This window comes from Gouania willdenowi, chromosome 5, assembly GCF_900634775.1.
Source record: "Gouania willdenowi chromosome 5, fGouWil2.1, whole genome shotgun sequence".
NCBI classification, from domain to species: domain Eukaryota; kingdom Metazoa; phylum Chordata; class Actinopteri; order Blenniiformes; family Gobiesocidae; genus Gouania; species Gouania willdenowi.
Window position 1 is genome coordinate 19,857,566 of NC_041048.1, and position 23,234 is coordinate 19,880,799.

Sequence of the window (23,234 nt, forward strand, 5' to 3'; positions counted from 1 at the left end):
TTTTCAGTCATCATTTGTCTACAGTCCCATTTTGTAAAATAAATTGTGAGAGAATTGTATTGTGAACCTAGTATTGTGAATCGAATCGAATCGGGAGTTGAGTGAATCATTACATCCCTAGTAAGTTGCATGTCAGTGTGTTAAAATACTAAATGCAATACTTTTAAGATTTAGGGTTTTATTGTATAGTGTGTATGTTTTAAGGTTGTTGACTTTCAATGTTTACTTTGAACACCCAATCTTTTTTCATCTGCACAAACTGAAAATCAACATCAATTATGAATGAATTCCATCTGGTATGCACTGATAGCACTGTTTCAGGCCTGATAGTCACTCATGCACTTTCAAACTGTTTGATAACTAGAGCTTGGAGCTCATAGAATGAGGCAGCAGAGCCAATTGGATCTGGACAAAAAAGTGGTGTGGGAGAGACTTCTCTTATCTGTATGGACGAAATCATCATAGATTTATTCGTGATTTTTTTTCCCCTAACTAGTTAGCAATTCAATCTGACTTTGTGTCTTAAACGTCATTTGTGAACTGAAATCGGGGCCAGAAAGGGCCTTGTTTGGTAATTGATGTTTCACTTTTTCTGCCCTCATCAGCTCTTAACCTCCTCAATATATCCTCTCTGATTTTTCCAATATTTTGTGGAGATGTGCACCTTCATTTAATTCTCTAACTTTAGTATTAATTACTTTTCATTATTTAACTATTGGCTTCCATCTATTCAATTTGTCTTATGAATTGTAAGCATTCTTTTTAAAGTCAACGTGACTAAGGTCCCCTGTCAACAATTTTATCAATCATCCATATTTAGAAAGTTAGGATGACATTTGCAGAGAAATAAAGGTGTCAATAATGCTTGAAGGGAGCTATCAGGCTGCTGTATGAACAGCTGCTGCTTCCTTCTGTGTACTTCATTAGCAGATCTCTGAGCAAAGGAGGGACACTGAATTTATTGTTTCAGTGACCCACTGGGCTGTCGAAACATTGTCGCTTGCTAAGGTTTCAAGGCCGACCGTTTGAATCAACACTTCACAGACAAGTCTCCACATGGCTCAGTGGTTAGTGGCCTTCTACAGTTTAGGTTTTTTTTTTTACTTTAAGGAAGACAAAACATGGAGATGTTTGTTGTTTTCCCAATCTGTAATAATGGAATGCCCCTAACCTAAGTTTACTGGGATTCCTACTACAAATATATTGTAATAATAATAATAATTACAAAAAATCATATATTGATTACTGAATAGTATTAGTCTCCCTCAGAAACAACTTCATTATTTAGAGGATTATTTCAAACCTTTTATAAAAAGTACTGTACATTTTGAACCTTCACTATTGTTGCCTATATCCAAATCCAAACTTTACCAATGATGTCATATTTGAGCCATCTTTGTTATTACCTAGAATTTGTAAATAGACAAGTTTTCAAAAAACAAGACATCATGCAATCTGTGAAGTGGTTTAAAATCTAGCAATATAAACATAAAAAGAAGTGCACAGAAGACAACTTCTACACTACATACTCTTTCATGTCTTTGAAAAAATATAGTTTTCAGGATTTTGGTGTGTAAAAGGGTACCTGTGTACACCTTGACAGCATTCTAGTTGACTTTCAAAATACTAGTCATTTTTTCTATTATTTTTCAGTGAAGTAATAAAACAAAGAGCTGACTGCATTTTAAACAAAAGTGCAACATATATCAGCTATATTCGTTATATATGAAACAACAAATGAAAAACACAGCCACAACAGAAGCATTTTTAAATGACCAGTTTTTGGGAAATGCACCAACAATGTTCTGCTGTGAATTAATGCACACATGCACGTACCTGAATGGAGATGCTTACAGTGAACGAGATGATGACTGCTAAAGAGAAAACTAGCATTGCCTGGATTTACTGTTAGATCAAAACACAAAGCATTTATACTATACTTCAACAGAGTTGTGGCTAAATTTCATTGACAAGGCACATGCTGCGTACTTCACCTGACATTAGCACAGAGGGTGCAGCTCAACAAGATAATTTTAGTATGTCATCAGTGTTTGGGAATGATGTAATCTTTTCAGGCCAGGGAATATTCATCTGTGGGGTAGATCATTATTTTGCTCTTCATGTTATTCATTACTGTCGTGCTATTTTCTATTCAGTAATAGGTAGCTATCACCCAATTCTGAGTCTTTTTTAATCTTTCTGTTTCCAGTTGATGATAAATGTGAGCCCTGAAAATGTGAGATCCTAAAAGATACTTTGACTATTGTGTTATTTGAATAAGGTTTATTTAGTTCCCTTTTGTGTAGTTTCAATTGTTTAATGTTTCTACGGCCTGTTCTGCTTGTTGGAACTGTAGGACTGTCTATATGTTAAATGTTTGTTGTTTGGTGCTTTGAGCTAGGTGATCAGATTTAGTTGTTACTTATTTGTGAATGCCTTTGAAAACAGTCAAGGACACTGTACAAGGGGAAAACAATAAAACACATTGCATTAAAATAAGAGAGAAAAGCTATGATATCACAAAAATAGAAAAGCAATATGAAAATTGGATGAAGCAATTGCAGGAAGTAGGCAATCTTTAATCTGTGGTGAATGGAGGAGGATGATCTGAGAGAGTGGGAGGAGGTGGTGGAGAGACAGATGGGGAGGGACGTAGTTGTGGATAGGTTGGATCGGATTTAAAATCAAAGCCTGAAATCAGAGCAGGACAAGTTGCATTCGTGTTTTTGTTCTTTTTAGTTGCACAATATCTCATTTTTGCTTTCGTCAATGGCTGAAAAAATATTATCATAACTTCAAATACTCAAATGTTCCTTCTTTTGAATAAACACACACAATAACATTTTTCAATATACGCACGATACAGTATTAGTTCTTTGCCTTTTACCCCTCTTTTCTGGCAGCAGTTATCAACAGGCTGTCCAGACTTGCATTTTGCCTTTGGCTTTGTAGCCATCTGTTGGACCAAACTGAATCCCTGTGTCCTGGGCTTTGAGTATACGCATGTTCGTGCAAGATGTTTCTATTTCCTCATTGATTGGTTCTCAGAATAGGAAGTAGCACATGAGTCTCTCAGAGGACCTCTGGTCTCATGTCTGCATTGGCACATTTTTTGACATGTCGCTGATAAGAGCGGGCGACTGGGTGGCATGTGGTTGAGCTGAACGTGGCAAAGGACAGTGGGTGGAGGGTTTTTACTTGAATAAGCAGGAACAAAACACTGGAGGCAGTGACGAAGATATTGAAGTGTTTGTGGCCGTCTTACTGCGTGCATGTGCAGTTTATTTTTCATAAAGGCTTCCTATCTTTAACTTCTCCTCCACAATTAGCCTCTGATGTGTGTGTTTATTGGAATAAAAACTCAAGTGTCTTATTCAGCTATACGGATGTAGTTAACAATTCTTTTAGTAATCAATTATTCTATCCATTTTAGTTTTTGATCAATCGTATAAGAGAAATCACACGTTATGAAATAAGATCAAGAAGCATAAAGACCACAAAACATCAAACAGATTTGCGTGACGTGAAAATCCTTTTGAGCTCTCAACATTGCACAAAAAACTGAACATGCAAGAATCTAAAATATATCATACAATTTGACATTTAACTTAAAAGTAAGACACAACTTGACTATTTTTGGCTGCGATAATGTGCAATGCTTGTAGTTATGTTTAGTATCAGTATCTGTTAGGGACATGTCCGACCACAAATTATTCAATAATAAATACAACAGCTTGCTATAAATTAAGCAATAGCAGAACACTATTTTATTCTATTTTATTTATCACTTGTTTTTATCAATAATTATGCAATCTAATTTTCATTTTTATGTTGAATTTTTTATTTCATGCAATTTTCTATATCTTATAAATTAACAATCTTGATACATTGTAAATTTCAATAATCGTATAGACCTACTTTATTGTAACACACATTTGCTAAATTGCTGATGTGCTGTAACCAGTGTTTTTGTTTTTTTATAAATCAACTTTGTGTTTATGTATGTCTGATTTGTTAATATGAGTATTTTATTTTATTTTTTGGTTGACCACATGATTTCCATGTTGTTGTCGCTTTACAAAGCTAGTAATTTCTGGGGTCGCCACTCCTCTCAGAAATACCCTAGGTCGGTGGGGAGAACTAGCGCCTTCAAGTAGATGCGGGTCTGTCTTCCTGAAGAGGAGACACACTGGGAAGCACCAGACACTATTAATCCCATAGCTGGGGAGCATCTGGATTGGGGTTAAGGGACTTGCTGAACATCCCACAGTGTTGGCCCGGGTGAGAATCGAACCAGGGACCCGCTCCACTGCAAGACATTTAACCCTAAGCTTCAGCTAAGGGAGTATGAGTGCTTTACCGGAGTGTGGATGGGGCAGACAAGAAAGTGACCATAGAAATCAATTTCTAAATACATTTTATAGATATAAACATTCTTATCCTGAGCGTTCAGCATCACTCTTTTTCTCTGGCTTTTAGATCAACCCTGGTCTTTATTAGTGAGGATGCTTGAGGCATCATAAAAACATTAAGATAGTTCTTGAGATTTGTGCTTGTACTTTTATAATTTGGAACTTTTAAACTTTTTGAGTTATTACATTTTTTATGAAACTACATTGACTTTTCACCTCCAATCCTTTTTTTTTTTTTTCTAAAGTGGACAGCTTGTTAAACTCGAGTGAAACTGCTCCAGTTTTTACCTTAAAATCTTTGCAAATAAATTACAAACCATTCAACCTTTAACATGTTCAGCTAATACTTTCAAGTTTTTTTTTTTTAACCTTGTTCAACCTTATTGCTAGTTATTTTTAGATTAAAGCTAATACTAGGTTCATGTTATTGCAGAGCTAATGTTAATGCTAGTTTAATGCTATTGCTAGGTTTCATATGTGTTTACAGAATCTGTCCTGGTCAGTTCTGGTCAAACAGGCCAAATACTATCGTACTGATACCATTTGCCAAGGTGTCTTTCAGAGACTTTTGTCATTGTTATGCTTAGCGCTATCAGCAGCATACAAAACCCTGAGGGCACAGAACAGCGACAGATTCATTGGACTTGCACACTGAAACCCTTTAATCCCAGACCGCTCTGCCCCAAAAGTCCCTTGACCAAATAAACCCTGTGTCCACATTGCTTATGCTAATGCTTGGTTAGTGATAATGTTATTGTTAGGCTAATAATAGCTTAATGCTAATGTTAGGCTAATACTAATTCTAGATTTTTGTTAATGTTGGGTTATAGCTATTGCTAGTTCAATGCTAATGCTAGGTTAGTGTTAATGTTAGGATAATGCTAATGATAAGGTTTTGTTAATGTTAGGTTAATGCTAATGCTAACACTAGGTCAATGTTAATGCTAAGCTAATGTTAACGTTAGGTTATGGTGAAGGCATGGTAGGTAATTTTCGAAAGCTAGCATGATTTTGAATGTAGCATCCTCTAAGGGCTACGCCTTTACCCCCTCGCCTCTGTACTCCCTCTCAAGCCACGCCCATTACTCACATGCACGAGCACCGGCGCAATAGTAGCGGACCTCAGCTCATTGCTTCTATTGCGTAGAAAGTTTGTCATCTCATGCCTCATTCAGCGGTAAGTAAACACTAAACTTTATCATTATATATGTTAACTAAACGTGACCAAAAACTCTGTTTTAACTCTGTTACTGGTGATGTGCTTTGAGTGTGGGCTTGTGCACGCGAGGGGTCGAGCAGGGAGACGTGATTGGTTAATAAAACAGTCTTTTTTCATTGGTCGAAGTTTTTGCAGGTTTACAGCTGATACAGATGACAGATTTTTTTAGTTCCTTTTATTAGAGCATATAAGATCTTAATTTCTGTCAGGACATAAAGAAAATTTCAATCAAAAACTTAAAAAGTGTATCTGAAGAAAATGACCTACCCTACCTTTACCGCTAGTTAATGCTAATGCTGAGATAATGCAGTGCAACGTGCGCTGGCACCTTTATTGTCACTTACATTTTCTTCAGGAAATGTAAATGTTCTCGTTGCTTTTGTGAGACTGTGTAAATTATTAATTTGTTTCATGATTCCTTATCTTTGGCAGAAATTACTTGTTTGTTTTTATTCACCCTTCGTTCAATCTCTAGGAAGAAATAATTTTTACTTTGCACTGAGATTGGCAAGGACAGGCCAAGATGATTTTCATGCTAAGTAAAAAGGAGGCGGGGAAGTGAGAGTGTGAGCTATGGCGTTGCTTGAAATGGTCCAAGCCGAAACATCAACAGCAACTCTGTGTTCTTTCTGTGAGCAGCGGCCAACACTGCTGCCTTTGTGTCGCGCACCCAGTTCTGCTTGAGTAAGGTTACACTTGTTCCCAACACATGCACTAATATCCACACACAGCAAAACAGGGGTGATGTTGAAGGTAAATGTTTTACATGTTTTGCTGTGAGATGCCTTATTTGGATTTATATTTCATTCTTTACAATATTTGTATGTTACAAAGCATCAAAACCTAAATTGGTACAAGCATGCCAGCAGTCCTCCTTAGTTACTCTAATGGGGCTATGTGTCTGGTAAAATGTGGAAGTAGATAGAGTGCTGTCTTTTTCTCAGAACAAGCGAATGTCAACCATCTAAACAATACAGTTTAGATGGTTTCAGTAAAAATGGATGTGCATTAGTGTATAGAGGAAGACATTACTTATTGCAAATCATTCATTCACGGATCGACCACTTCTTAATAGTACGTCACATGAGACAATGAGCGTTTCTGTTGCATGGATTGTTGTTCAGTTTTTTTCCTATTCTTGGTGTTTAATTCAGAGTGTTTTTTTGTTTTTGTTTTTTTTTACACAAACTGTCTATCCTCACGTGAGTTTTTGCTAGACAATACAAGTTTAATGTGGGCCATATGTTCTTTGATATACTTTATAGATTGTTTTTCTTCCTTGGTGCTGATTGAAGTTGTTGGGGGTTGTATTTTCACTGTGAAGCCAATGCATCAGAGTAGCTGCACATTTGCTCATTCAAAGTCACAACATGTGTTGATGGCACATATGTCAACTTCAAGGCCTGCAGGCCAGGTCTGACCTGGGCTGTCATTGATGCAGCATCCAACAACTTAATGTACATTTATAATGGTAACCAATCAAGTATTTGTGTATAAAGACAATTTAAATACAGAATAATAGTTGTAGTGGTATTCCTGGTGAAAATCAATGGAATACCTCTGTTACAAGGTCATTCAAAGGTCAATTAAAACCAAAATCTAACATGGGTCAGGTCACGTTTGGCCGGCGGCGGCGTCTGCATGCCTTATTTACTAACCAAGTCTAATTAAATGCAGTTGAGGGAAAGAGTGATGCGTACCAAAGCAAAGGCAACAGTTTTTAAAAACAAAATGCTTGGAACACTAATAAGTACTTTATTCTTTCTTTGTAGCCCCCTGTACCAATCAGTCCACTCACCGGTGTCTGAGGGCTACTGTTTTACACTCCTGCATGTTTAACTAATTAGTTTTTACATTGCCTATATTGTACTCTTTTATTGGTTACATGATTAATCACACCAGCAGGATAGTCATTTTCCCTTAAAGTGTAGTAGTAAAGTGCTCACTCATACTGTCTTTCTTAAAATTACATAGTTTTTTCTTTTAATTTGTGTTGGTAAAAATTACTAAAACGAAAAGAAAACCATATTAAGCCTTCACTGGTTTTTGAAACTGTCCTGCATCAAGTTAGCATGTAGGATTTTTCTTCAAAGTCCTTAAAAACTTCATCAAGTCACATTTTTTTTTGAGCTTTAGTTTAATTTTGAATCCACATTTTTAAAAGTATGCACTATTGATATTGGATATCGGTCAAATATCAGCCAGAAAACGAATATCGGATTATATCGGACTGCATCTAAAATGTCCGATATCATTCCCGATATAATTATTATTATTTTTTATTTTATTTTATTCAATTCTAGAATACTGTAGTTATTATGTTGAAATTTTAACTATATGTAACTAATTGGTTAAAAATAAATGGGTCAGTTTTTCTCATACCTACTGTTGCTGACTATTGTTCTCTGTTTAAGTAACATCACATAATCAAGCCTTTTCTAACATTCCACACTACAAAATAAGTAATAAAATTATGTGTGATTCGTGCTGTTATCATATCGGATCCATATCGGTATCGGACAATGCCCAAGGTGGATGGGAAGTGAAAAATTTGTATCGGAACATCCCTCATTCTTTTCATTTTCACTTATGTGTCTTATAAATGTAGTGCAATCAGTCACTAAGAGTTAGTTACTGTTGCTCAATATAGGGAGATTTTAAATCACATGGGTGTGTGGCTATGAAATAGCAGTGAGTTCTTGTGGTTCAAGTAAAACTTGGTGAAACATTTCATACACAATTCAGTGTCCTGTTTTACAGTGATATGATCAGTCAACAACGTGTGATTGTTGTTTCAGTAATAATCCTTCAAAAGCACAAGACACATTTTTATTTTACAGTATACAGATCTGAAGGTGTCTGTCAGGGAAATTACCAGCGTGCTAAACCCGACTCCTCACTTCTAATTGTTAACAGGCTCAGGTTGACTGGACAAACTCCAAAGGGCATATTTACTACTCCCAGGTGACTGTGTGTGTGTGTGTGTGTGTGTGTGTGTGTGTGTGTGTGTGTGTGTGTCTGTGTCTGTGTCTGTGTCTGTGTCTGTGTCTGTGTCTGTGTCTGTGTCTGTGTCTGTGTGTGTGTCTGTGTGTGTGTGTGGTGCTTCTGAAAAATGTTTTAGTTTGTAGAAAAAATATTCCATTTACATCCTGAGTCAACACAATCTTGAGTTCCCAAGAGAGTCTCCAATCATAACTTTGTCATAAGAATTCCTAATAAGTCTTAATTTTATGTGTGAGTTAACCCAAGACTCACTGAGGCATGTCCAAATGCTGAGGTTACTTTTATTACCATATCATTTAAATGTTATTTTTGCATTAAGGGCTGCTATGATTCTATGTTGTCATGGCCTTTTATACTGTGTGTAGTACTGTTTTTTGCTTTTAAACTGTGTTGTGAAGCACTTTGTGGCTTTTTGTCTGAGAAAGGTGCAATAGAAATACATGTTACTTACTTACTTACTTTTGAGGAGAGAGTTTTGTTTTATAAAAAAAAACTACCACAAAGTGTTTGTATAGCTTATGTTTTTATCCCGTGTCACTTTGGATATTATTCTCTATCATCATCTTTAGTTGAATCTTTGGTTATTTATTATGCCTTTAATGTCAGAAACTTTAAACTAATTTTATTTTGGGGTAAAATGCTGTATATCACAAATGAGTCAGGGATGAGAGTTATCTATGGAGATTATCTTAGCCTATTGACCAATAGGCTTCGGTATGGATGTGTATACACTGCATGCTGTCAAGTAGTATACGTTTCTTTAAGGCTTATCTCACTAAGACTTCACCCCAGGCGGGTGGAAGAGCATGTGCGTTTTTTGGTGCGTGTGATTCCTTGTGACAGATGAGCTCCACAGTCGCTTCAGGCTTTTAGAAACATAGCAGTGGATAAGAAATGTCCATAACCTGTCAGTGCGAGACGTTTCCTTTAAAATCTTAACCACCACAAACATGACTACTCGTGAGAGAATGTAACTGTGTTGGGTGGGCATGTTGCTTTTGTTTCCCCAGATGATGCGCTTTCAAGATTAAGTGATCCCTGGCTTTCCCGTATGAGTTTTAAATACAGTGAGGAAGGACTTTAGACAGTTCATGGTTTAAAATGAGGGCTGGGATGTGTTGCTGAGCTGAAGGGAAGGATGAATGAGAAAAGGATCCAGATGTGAGACAGCCATGCTGGCTGTCTGTTTACATTTCACAGCTTACATGAGGGTATTTATAACCCCTGCTTGTTTTTCTTCTCTTCACAGGTGCTGGTGAGTCAGGGAAGAGCACTATTGTGAAGCAGATGAAGTGAGTAACTGCTCATTGTTGTGCTTTTCCTCCTATGTTGATAGTTATCTTGATATTGTGTTTATAGGCCATGGCTTATAAACACATTATAAACATAATAGAAACATTAGAGTTGTCATTTATTAAAGGCGGCACACATTAGGTAATAGGTATACACTGCTTTTAATAGGTTAAAGCCCTCCATCTGTCAGTATCAACAAACTTTAACAATAAGTGTTTGTAGATGATGTATTCATACAAGAAACTAAATATAATTTAGATCACGTGGGGCAGCATTAAGAGTAAACATTAATTATTTTAATTTTGGTAAATACATGAGCTATGAGAGGAGGCTGAAAAGCTTCACACCATTGACAATGTCATGAGACAACAGTAATGACGGTATTTATACTAAAAAGCATTGTCCGTCAGAGGAAATGAAGACACTGACTGTTAATTTTTCTTGCTCCAAAGACCCATTTAACGTCACTCTGCTGACACCAGTTATTTTTGACCCAGCTGTCGTGAAATATTTAAATGACAGGAGCCACTCATAAAGTGGATACATTATCACACAATTTATATATAAATAATTTGTGTGCCTTCAAAGGACAATTGAAGCCCCACAAGAGGTTTAAATACACTGGTTAAGCATGCAAATTGTCTAGTTTAATATCCTCATTATTAATAAAGCTCTGATCAGTGTGGTGGTGGCCATACAAACCTCTTAGCAGTGCAACAATCGGACAGTCCTCTGTTTACAATGCAAAGCTGGTTACCAATCATTGCTGCTAAACTGTGCCTTTGCATCAGCTAAGATAATTGTTGTGATGGTTGTTTTTCTAGGATTTAAATCCTCTGTGCATCATTCTGGGGTTTGTCCTTCTTGCTCTGTTTTTTGGATTCTGATGTAGTGTAGGCTGCTGACACATGCTGTGTCCACATACAACACAGTTTAAATAGGTACAAAATGTTAACAAGTTTTTAAAATTCAGCATAAAGAACATGGTCTATGTTCCCTAAAGTATCGTAGAGTGTTTGTGGAACGCAAAACAGCGTGCCTTTCTCTCATTCTGGCTGTGTCTCTCACTGCTTCACAGCGGGCTCACTGGCATGTTAATTGGTTTCTATTCAGGCCACCAATCAGCCTCTGACCATCCTGGCACTGAGACTGGGGTCTCTGTTTGGCTGCATTTAGTTTTCAGTCCAACAGCTTCTGCCTCAGTCTCCTGACTATTCAAGCACTACATTGAACCCTCTTTATTTCTGTATCCATTAAAGCAAATGTTTAAAGTATTGTGGCTGAGAAGAATTAAGTTATTTAATATATCAACCAGCATTTCCCCTACACATTGGACTAGATTAATTATTGCGCTATTTGTATATAAGTTTTTAGGAATTTTTATAGTGACAAATACAAGGCTAAACTGTTTTTAAAAAGTAATTGTTACATCTCTCTCTCTCTATATATATATATATATATATATATATATATATATATATATATATATATATAGAGAGAGAGAGAAATGTGAACATAGATGGATGGAAAGAACAAGTGTGGACTCTAAAACTTGCTGTGTTTTTTTGCTTCAGGATCATTCATGAGGATGGATACTCAGAAGATGAGTGCAAACAATACAGGGCCGTTGTCTACAGCAACACCATTCAGTCCATCATGGCCATCATTAAAGCCATGGCCAACCTGAAGATCAACTATGAGGAAGCAGTTAGAGCGGTACTGTATTTGCACAAATGTGTTGTTTGAAAAAGACCCAAAATATACTGTAACTACTGCAAGGCAGAGATTACTATTTTTAATAATCACTATACTCCGTTAATTAAATACATTTTAACATACAGATATACAATATAGATGTGTCTATTTTGAGCTTTTTGGCCACTTTTTTGTCTTCCCTGTTTGAATCAATGTGATAAAAACAATATGCTGTCAGATGATGCACTTCATACCTTTGTTCATTTATCTCATACATTCACTTTCTCTTTGGCTGTTCTTTAGCAGCGCATGCGTTTGCTCTTAATTGACCTTAAAGGAAAGCTCGATGATTTAAGACAAAACAAAACCAATATTACTGACTGCATATCAATGCAAGATTGAAAGAGGATCCTATAATTATAAGAAATGGAAAAACTGGAAATTTGAGCTATCATCATTGCTCCAAAGGTCATATCTGGCTTTTCCAAGTCAAATGAGGAAATGCATTAATTCACCAACCAACTGCATCTGGTGTTTTTGTCACTTTGGATTCAAAGACAGTTGATTTTGAAAGCACAGCTATGACTGATTAAGTTAGTTATTTATTAGTCACTCCACCATTAAACCTAAATATGCAATTAGTGTCAGATGCAATTATAGCTTTTATTTCTTTCCAGCAGTCGAGAAATACACTTGGTAAATTTAGATCCTGGGCAACCGCTATTAGGCATTGTAAGAAATTGAATAAGCAATTCTAATGATGTGATTCACCAGAAATCTGCCTGTATCAGCTTCATACACTATAAAGTAACCAAAATATAGTTTATTGGGCTTTTTTGCTTTATTTACTTCTTCAGCTCTTATCAACAACATTATTTAATAACTCAGTCATGCATGTCCCATCCATGCAGGATGATGCCCGCCAACTGTTTGCCCTGTCTGCAGCTGCAGAGGAACAGGGCATGCTGCCAGAGGAGCTGTCCAACATCATCCGGCGTCTGTGGGCCGACGGTGGCGTCCAGAGATGCTTCACACGCGCTCGAGAGTACCAACTCAATGACTCCGCTGCCTAGTAAGCATCTTTGCTTGGAGTAATACATATTCACTATGTCACCACCAGAGATTTACATTAACACCCAACAACCAGAAAGATCGAGGCAGGGGTCTGGAAAGGTCACACTCACAAACCACTTGGAGATTGAAATTGTCGTTGTGTGAAGTAACACACTTACTGCAATTTGGCATTACGATACCACAGCTTCCACAAGCATGACCTGCTTACAATGTGTGTTCACTTGTTGCTTCCTGAGGCCTGCTGTGTCATACATTCCATACAGACTACACTAGTGGCGCCCAACATTTTTCGGCTCGCGAGCTACTTCTACCACGGATAGCTCTTCTACTGTGTTGGTGGGGTTATAACTGTAAATAATTTGATTTTAATATTTAAACTATTACAATTATTAAATATTTGTATAATATTAAAGTACAATGGTATATATTCACCCATAAACACTTAAAAACGGAGTTAGATTGAAATTCAAAACTGTAAATACAAAAGTTGTATAGTATACATAGTAAAAATGTTGAATTTCCATTTAATAATGGTGAAACCAAAACTACAGATCATTTCACCATTCAAATCCACAGAAGCACCAAGCACAGCGCCTCACTTCATAAAGACCTAGGTTAAATAATTGAATCTATGCACTGAATCAGAACATGCTAATGTCTTGTCTGCATTGAAAGGCTTCTACTTATTATTAGACATTGTAAATGAACAGATTAGTGCGCTAGCGCCCCCTCAAGTCGAGGTCAGAAGCTGAATTGTTAGGTTTCATTTCTGGTAAACGTGAATGTGCCGTTGTCATTCATTTATGAAGTCTTGCGGCCCACGAGTGCAATCGACACAAGACGCCTCCACGATCGACCGGTAGATCACGATTGATGCTTTGGGCACCTTTGGACTAAACTATACATTCCCCATTCATTATGTTATAACCACGTCTGCAAACATGAGCAGAAGGAGGTCCACTGTGGTACACCTACACTAAAACAAGGGCACTCACCATTCATACACATTCATTACTCAGTTGGAGAATATTGGATTTACTACAAAGCTAATCCGTCACCATTACACCTGTTTGTTCAAATATCTACCAAGCAAATGAGATGGGAAACATTTTATAATATTATTAATATTTATAGTAATTTGTTATTTTTAGTTTTTCTTATTCACTCAAGCATTAGGTGTTTATTTATTATCCCGTAATCACATACACCTCATCTTTCTTTTGAGTAATGAAGATTATAAATGCTGCAGAGCTTTCAAACCACTATAACATTTCCATATGTTACACACTCCATAATGTTGGAAGGTGGTGAGTGTGAAAAGAAGCAGCAAGTGGTCAGGTTAAATTACAGGCTACTCAAATATGTTAGGCCGATGCAATGAGGTGCTGCCTTTCACTTCAGTGATCTTTCAGGGGAAAGCATTAACGTAAGAGAATACAATTTGTAAGGAATTTATACAAGCTTTGAATAACACAGATCAGACATGGGCAACTGGTGGCCCATAGGCCACATGCAGCCCCTGGTCTAAAAAACTAAACACACTTACAAATAAATGCTCACATGAATTCTGAAAATGGGGCCCTCAGATCAGGCAATAAAATATTTGTTGCCCCCACTGTAAAAAAACAAAACAAAAAACAAAACGGATTAATAATGTAATGTTGATACTACATTAAGTTATTCAGAATAAAATAAAAAATAAAAATCATGGATCTTTAGAAAGGCAAAGGAGAGATGTTTTATATACCAGGTCATTTTACATTCAACAACCCCCTGATCTCTGCAGTGCCACATTTGTTGGCCATCTCTACCCGGTACTAGCACAGAAAGTGGGAGAGCTGGAGTTGTTTGCAAGTAAGCTGTTAGGAGGAAGTGAGAGGTGATTATCACCTTATTTCCTCGGTGAAAATCTAGACTCTAGCCATGTAATGCTTGGTGTAGTCTCACCACTAATGTATTACTTGACACCATACAGACATAATCAACATTAAATAAAGCAAGGAAACCCCCCAGATTGTGCTGTGAGCTATGAAGGGAGCTTTAAGTGTTTCACAAATGACTGCACTGCAGTGTTTTCGTCAAATGTCAAACCTTAACAGTCTCTGCCTCCGTGTTTTCGTTGAGGCTGATTGGACCTGGCCACTCTTCTTTTCAGATCTTCACACTTAGCTATGAGAGTATGCTTCTTTGATCATAGCTTTATAGAGCACTCAGAGTGTGGTTGGTATCAGAGAGGAGCAAATGAGTTTGGCATTGAACCATAATCCATGTGTGAGCACCTGCTGAGAGCATGAAAAAAAAGGGCAAGATAAAGTGAGAGAGCAACGGCGCGGCCCAGATTAAAAGAGAGCTGTGTTCTCTCGCACCCAAGGTTTGATTAAAAAGAGGGGGTGGGAGCTTTTGCTTGGAGAAAAACTCTTACTTTTTTACTTGTTTTGCAACAAAAGTGGATTTTTCTTGTACTGTTAGTTACCTTTACCTTTGTGCTGTCCAAATAAAACAGTTTTTAAGGGTCGATTATCCAAAACTGCATCATAAAACTATGAAAAGTAACACTATAGCTAGCCTTACACCATAGTTTAAAAGTATAGTAATTTATCTTCTGATTTAATGAAGACAATGGCCCAGTGCCAGCTCTGTCAAATCCGATGCATGGATTATAGAAGCCGCATGAACCGGCCTCCATAGAGGATGAGATTATGATTAAACTGGCACACACGTGTGGGGAAGAAGTGGCATGAAGGTACTTTTAGTTTTGCTCCTGCATTGTGTCTTAGTTCACCTTCTGGACCAATACCTTCCCATGCAGTTGAATATTGTTCATAATTGACAGTATACAGATGTAGTAAAGTGTTTCAATGCATTTAGGTCACTTAACTACACATTCAACATTAGGTATCTAGTGTTCAAACTCATTTAATTTCAAAGGCAACAGACAACAGTTCAACCTTCATCTCGTGGGGCAAACGGGGAGAATCCTGGCTTTTTAATTTCATTAAAAAAAGAAATTTTTTTTAACATCTTTGTGGTTTTGTTTTAATACTTCCACATATTTGTTATTTTTTTTTTACAAAAACTGGAGGATTTTCTTTTTCTGGGGTCCAGCCCATTTGAAATCAAACCTTGTTAAATGTGAAAATGAAATAAAATGAGTTTTGCAATCCTGACAAATGCATAAGGCAAATGGAATGTAGAAAACTTTATTCAACAACATAGATTGAGCCTTCATGTTATACTTGATGTAAGCAGCACCAAGGTGTTGGACTTTCACTGTAAACACCTCCTTTGTCCTTCCTCATAACCACCTAAATAGTTAGAGGTAATTCACATGTGATGCAGGACTATACTCCAGATTTATTTAGTTTTTTAATGTTTATTCACATCTTTTCACCAGTTATCTGAATGACTTGGACAGGATAGCCAAGCCAGACTACATCCCCACACAGCAGGATGTGCTGCGAACCCGAGTCAAGACCACAGGCATAGTGGAGACGCATTTCACCTTCAAGGATCTGCATTTCAAGTAAGACTTCTATATTCTCAGATGCCCTCTTTCCGTGAAAAGATCTACACCAGGAGCTGTTGTTTTAATTTCATTAGCATAGAGTAACTTTAAGCTATTACCGGGCAATAATATCAGAAGGGCAATGTTATTGGACATCTCTTTAGTTTGTTAGACGTTTAGTTAAAAAGCATCAGACCATAGTTATGGCCTGCCTTTTCTTTATAATTGAGTCATTAAAGGGAATCAATTTATTTGTGGCTCTGTAACTAGGATGTTTCACATTCTGGTTACAGTGCATTTAAACTATGAGGAAGTTAGGTTTGTTCCAGGTGTTGTTCAGACGGACATTATACGGTGACTACAAGGTTAATGGAAAAGGAAAAAAGTAAAGAAGGGTTAAGAGGATATCAAATGTAAGTTTAAAAACATGGAGTATTTACAGTAAATATGATGGTGCCGAGTATCCCCAAACCAGTGATCAAAAAAGGTAAATGAAAAGATAATCTACAGGAATTTTAGTTGGTGTGACCTATGCCAACACAAATACTTAAAATATATTCTTTTTACTTTCTGAGAAATGATAACCTAATTCATATCCATATTTCATCAAACTTTGTTTATTAAATGTAAATTATAATAGAATAATGCAGTGCTGCTAATGCATTCATCTTATACCCATAAGGCTTTCTACACCTTTTCAGACACCACTGTAGTTTTATCCGTTACAGGTTTTTTACAGTTTACAGTAAAGGGGAACTTGTAGACCTGACATACAGTACATATTTTATATTGCAGAGAAAAATGTTAAGCTTCAGAGAGCCAAAGAAAGACTAACTGAACCAGTATTTTCACTAAGTAACGAGTTACGCGTTTAAGTTCGTACAATTGAATGTTGGCCTCCCGACAAATATTTGCAAAACTTATAAAACAAATTATTTGTTTTGTGAAGAATGATTGTTTGATTTCTCTAAGCTAGATTTACCTTTTAAATCCTGCTGTGTGTTCCAGGAGGGATGTTAAACATACGATCTGCAGGCCAAAACTGGCTGTTGAAAACGTCCAATCTGGCCGATGGATAATCTTAAAAATGACAAAAAACACATTGTGTCATATTCAAGAAACTGCCATTCCAAATTAATCCGTGTATCATTCGTTCATTCGTTTTTCATTTTGTAACAAAAACATGAAAATTAAAAAAGCACTCATTATTTGTTTTCAAAACCAAAATGTAAAAACACTTTGTTTTACAAGTTCAAGCTCTTTTGCTTCGGTACAGAAAATGAAAAACGGGAAACAAACACCTTTATTCATTTTCTCCTTTACCGATTGGCTAAAGTACGTGACCCGGAAGTGAAGCGTTACACATTCCGAGGTATCTTTAGCTCTGCAACACTTAGGAGTCTCTAAATCCTCCAAAATGTCTGTGAGGAGGTTCTGTGCCCATCCATCCATTTTCTTTCCGCTTTTATCCGGGGCCGGGTCGCGGAGGCAACTGTCTCAGCAGAGATGCCCAGACCTCCCGATCCACGCACACCTCCTCCAGCTGTTCTGGGGGACCCCGAGCCCCAACACCAGCTAAAGCGAAAAGGACACGTTTCGGATGCACATTTGGAAGCAGCGATTTTGTCTGAACTGCCGTTAGCAAAGCCATTAGCAAAGCCATTAGCAAAGCCGTTAGCATAGCCGTTAGCATAGCAGTTAGCATAGCCGTTAGCGTCGGATCAGAGTACACTTCCAGGTTACGTACTTTAGCCAATCGGTAATAGAGAAAACGTATAAAGGAGTTCGTTTTTTGTTTTCTGTACGGAAGCAAAAGAGCTTGAATTTGAAAAACAAGGTGTTTTCCATTTTTTTTTTATTTTGGTTTTGGAAACAAATGTCAAATAATGAGTGTTTTTTTTTTTTTTTTTTTATGTTTTTGTTACATAATGAAAAACGAATGAACGAATGGTACTCGGATTCAAATTTGTCCTCTGTGGGTGACTCTTAACAAACCACGAAAACAAAGCCCAGAAGTGAACAGCAGATGGCAGCAAAATGCCATTAGTATTAGTTTCTTATTAAAGAGTAACTAAAGCCCAAACCTACTTTTTTCTGTTGAATACATATGTATTTGGGTATGAAGTAGTGCTGTTGATTGATCCTAGTCCAACTTTTTAACATTTTAGTAAAAAAATTTTAATTTTGTGTTTTTAGTTGTAAAATGTCAGTGTTACTGGCCTCTAAGGGTTGAACGCCGGCTATTACAATTAAATTTTGCTGTTGGCTGAGACAGATTCTTTGGATTGCCTGCGTCATCAACTTTCACTGTTAGCCCCTCCCCTCCTATAAAAGCTGAGAGGAGGGAGGAGGGTTTCCTCCAATCACAACCCTCAGTGAGCTCAGGAACTCCTCTCTTCAGCTGTGATGTTTTTGACTGTCTGTGCTTCTATAAAGAGCAGATTTTTTACTAATCAGATGGTTCATAAAGTTATCTGTGTATTTACAGACGCATCATGTGTGTATTCTCGTATGTCTCTGCGTGTGCACGGATGTACTTGTCGTGTTTGTGCATCTTCCTCTGTGTGTGTAAGTGGCTTTCCAGGAATGGTGGTGGTGTCCGTAGTGTTGTGTGTGTGTGTGTGCAGCTTCGTGTGTGTGTGTGCGTGTGCGTGTGCACGTGCGTGTGTCATTATTGTATTTTATCACAAATTACAATACTTAATGGATGTGTCTTACTGCTTCAGCAGTAATGCCCATAATCAAGGCAGTTTTTGAATTTCTCTCCTCGTGGCAGGTCAGCAGAAAGCAGGCGTTAAGTTATGCTACATTCACGCCGGACACTTTTCGAGCGTCAAAATTGTGCCTAACACCCATAGTGGTTGGATGCTTGTGCTCATTGAATCAGACACTTGTCACCAATCCTCCTCTAAGCAAGGTCCTGTCTCGATAGTAATAGTCCGCAATAGTAATAGCAAGAACAGCATAGTTGTGTTGGCTTCCTGTTGTCATCTTGGTCCTACAGTTCTGTCACGAAATTCGTCACTACATCACTACGTCACTGTTGGAGAAAGCTCCTGATTTGTTGACACCTCATGATTCCAGCCAAAAGTTCAACAATCCCAACTCTAGCGTTGGCCGTGTTGGAAGCACGGGACGCTAATCAAAAGCTTGAAATCTCCAAGGGCGCTGCCCCCGCGTGCGAAATGCTTCAAAACACGCCGCACAGGAGGTTCTGCGGTATCCCTGACGCTCCTAGAAGCGCGTCCACCATATATTGTGTATGTAAACCTGACATGTTTGGTGTGACCGTGCCATTACTCTTTAAGTTTGATGTATTGTTCCTTAATAAGCTCCCACTTTAGTTTGTCAGCTGTAATTAGTGAGGTCAGGACTTCTACAGTGATGTACAAGGTCTTGACTAGGTAAAGCAGTCATAAAATAGTTTTGAATAGGCTCCTGCTTCTCTTTAGAGATTTAATATTAATGTACTTATTTTTTCTAAAACAAAGGGGTAACGTTTGAATTGTCATTATATATAGGTTATAATGACACGCCTGTAATGGTCCGGCTGACTTGAGATCAAATTGAGGTGAATATTTTTGGCTGACATCCTTGCATTACAATTTTATCCCAGTATGAACCTATAACCATGGACCAGCTGAAAAATTCTGTGTCTTGCTCTAAGGAGGAAAGTTCTGAAAAGTGATGTTGGCCTTCCAGAATGAATGAGGCATCGTCAGGAGAACTGTCTCTTTCAGATGCTACACATGGCACCCCTGCACCCTGCACTCAAACAGCCGTATGCAAAGCTCACTTTCAATATCAGATGAAGAAATTTTAGGGTCTTGCGTAGTTTGAATGAGCATGCCACCCACGTCCATCCACGTCCTCCCGTCTTTGTGAATAACTCATAAAGGACTGGTGGAAACTGTCGTGAATCGCTCTGCTTTGCTGCTGCTTTGTGTTTGTAAAAAATCTTGTTCTCATCAGTGCTTGGTCCTATTTTCATTCTCATGAAAACAACACTTGACTGTTTCCACTGTGTGTCCGACCAGGATGTTTGATGTCGGAGGCCAGCGGTCAGAAAGAAAGAAGTGGATCCACTGCTTTGAGGGCGTCACTGCCATCATCTTCTGTGTAGCCATGAGTGCTTATGACTTGGTGCTAGCTGAGGATGAGGAGATGGTGAGCCCAGCATCTTCTTGGAGTTCAAAAACAATAGTTTTACTGCCTTGCTCAGAAAGAGTGAGATGATGAGGCTTATGTGTTGGTGAACTCATTTCCTCTATTGTGCCCTGATTATGTTCTCCTGTAATCTCTTTATCTCCACACTCGCACTGTCCAACCTAGAACCGGATGCACGAGAGCATGAAGCTGTTTGACTCCATCTGCAACAACAAGTGGTTCACAGAGACGTCCATTATTCTGTTCCTCAACAAGAAGGACCTGTTTGAGGAGAAAATCACCCACAGCCCTCTGACTATCTGCTTCCCTGAGTACTCTGGTACTGTACAGGAGGCTCACTACATTTTACACACACATGATCTATATGTAACCCAAAAGTCAAATAATTTCAAGATCAAAAGATGTATATAAGTATTGTCACAACAGTGCATAAAAGTGAAATTATAATTTTTCATTGGTCCTGTAGTTCCATGCTAATTTGCATATCAGGTAACTGCAGGGACACACACACATGAGCTACGAACATTGTAACTTTTTTTAGGAAATCAAATTCTTAAATCATTCAGTAACATTTTATACACAAGACTTACATTAAGCTGTTATTATCTGTCATTAGCATGAATAAAGTGTCATGAAGCTGTCAATAAGTATTGTTCCCTAATTTATGACATCTTTAGCTAAATTATGACACCTTTGGAGCTATGTTGGCATTTTTTGGGTTAGGTAGAGGGATATAGTGAGGTTAGCGAGGGTTAGGGGTTAGGGTAATGGACAACACTTAACAGCTTTCATGACACCTTATTCATGCTAATGACAGATGTCATGTCATAATAATGACAGCGTAATGTCGGCCTTTATCTATAAAAGTTCAAGTAAAATGTTACCAATTGTTCAAATAGAAGACAAAAAGAATCTTGCTGGAATTACTATGCAGAAGTCAAGGAAACTTCAATTAAACAGCAAAGCACCTCAGTTGTCAATCTAAACATGTCAAGAGATCAAAACGGATTTCCTAAGGAACAGTTGTTTGAATAAATGAAACCTTAACATAATATACATTGTTTTATCCTGTAGGTAAAACGTTAAGAGCAAATCCTTTCATACAAAGTTTAAAGACAAAGAAAATAAATTGAATTCAAGAGAGGATTTAATCACAGTCTGATCCCATTGAACTTGCAGCAATGCGTGCTACACCCTGAACAGGTCAAAGGTGTGTTAGTTATAACAGCTCCTGGTGACTCTGGCTCATTATTGGCTGTTAACTAGACACCCTGGAGACTGTGGTGGACTGGAGGAGCCTGAACCAACTGTTATTCATCATTAAAAAAAATCAGAGCATCTTCTCCGCCTCCTTCAAGGACAGCAGAGCTTCTTCTCCAGCCTGCAGCACTTTGCTTGTTCACCTCTACAATCAATTTACAAACTAATGTCCCTAATGCAGTGGTCCCCAACCACTGGGCAACAAATAAAGAATAACATTTAAAAAATGATATGCATTTAAAGTTGCTGGACACACACTTACGAATGGGCGGGAAGCACGAGCAGCATCAAACACACGAACCCCCCCCAACACGCACCCCTGTTTCTCGAGATTGAGTTTAAAGAGTTATGTAAAATGATGGAATGTCGGGGACCTTTGGAGCACCTGTGTTGAGTTTCTGCTCTTTGTTCTGCAGGCCCCAACAAGTACGAGGATGCCCAGGCCTACATCCAGACCAAATTCGAGGACCTGAACAAGAAGAAGGACACCAAGGAGATCTACAGTCACTTCACCTGTGCCACTGACACCAAGAACGTGCAGTTTGTGTTCGACGCTGTCACTGACGTCATCATCAAAAACAACCTAAAGGACTGCGGGCTCTTCTAAAGATACATCTGAGAGACTCAAGGTAGTGAGAAAGGCAGAGAGGGGACTCGGAGTGACTTCAAAAGGCTGGAAGGTGACTGATTTTGCTGTGTTCTTGTGTGGTTCTAGATTACTTGAACCGTTCTGGTGACCATAAAGATGGAGGGAATGACGCGCATCATGACGACTGCACTGGCCAACCACGATTTCTGCTTTGATCTGCTTTTTTTCTAAAGACACCTAAGAGACTGAGAAGTCGACAAGCCTGGTAGATCTTCAACGGTCGTCACTCGATGGTTTTGCTTTTGGCTCAGACCACAAAAATCAACATGTATTATTGTATTTTTGTTTTCGATTGCTAAAGAAGGGGAAATTAAAACTTTTTTATATCAACATCATTTTACATGTAGAGATTCAGATGATAGAAACATGTTAAACTTTTAATCACATGATGCTTATTTTTTTGAAGAGTTAAGCACAGGAATGGACTGTAAGATAAGATCGATGAGATAAGTGCTTTGTTTTTTAAATGATGTTTACATGAGTTCAACCTTCTTAGCCAAGCCGCTTATTGTTCTGCATGACTCAACATGTCCAGTATTAGCTCTGTAGTTGTCTCAAAGTATCCTAACATTCCTACAAATTAAACCATTTTTAACAATAAAAAAAAACATAAAAAGTATTGACCTGCGGGGAGAGTTGTGGCAAAATTCTAGCTGTTATCTAATGTTTGTGTGTTCCTAACATTTGACTTTTTTTTTTATATACTATCTCTGTGTCAGTCGCAGTATGTTTGTGCCTTGACTTTTGTTTACAGCATACTCTTAGATATTCCTCTTACTGTGCGCTTGAAGGTCTTTTTCCATATTTTCCTGCCTAGCACATCTGAATATATATATAGTGATTGATTAATAACGACAAGACGGAAATCTAATTCAAAGGTTAGTGTTTTTGGTCAATATTAAAATTCTTTAAAAGTCCTTTATGATTTAATTTAAATAAAAATAGACATCACCTGAC

The 23,234-nt window shown here is 37.7% G+C and overlaps 1 protein-coding gene across 1 annotated transcript in view; it reads left to right on the forward strand.

The window, feature by feature from the left end:
* The window catches only part of LOC114462811 (guanine nucleotide-binding protein G(i) subunit alpha-2-like), a 60,668-nt gene extending 37,434 nt beyond the window's left edge, over positions 1–23,234 (forward strand). Inside the window, exons 2-9 of the mRNA XM_028445835.1 lie at positions 9,884–9,926; positions 11,502–11,643; positions 12,534–12,694; positions 16,091–16,219; positions 20,239–20,368; positions 20,534–20,687; positions 22,045–22,257; positions 22,344–23,234. Coding sequence (XP_028301636.1) covers positions 9,884–9,926; positions 11,502–11,643; positions 12,534–12,694; positions 16,091–16,219; positions 20,239–20,368; positions 20,534–20,687; positions 22,045–22,235 — 950 coding nt within the window. The 3' untranslated portion in view covers positions 22,236–22,257; positions 22,344–23,234. The remainder of the gene's footprint in view (positions 1–9,883; positions 9,927–11,501; positions 11,644–12,533; positions 12,695–16,090; positions 16,220–20,238; positions 20,369–20,533; positions 20,688–22,044; positions 22,258–22,343) is intronic.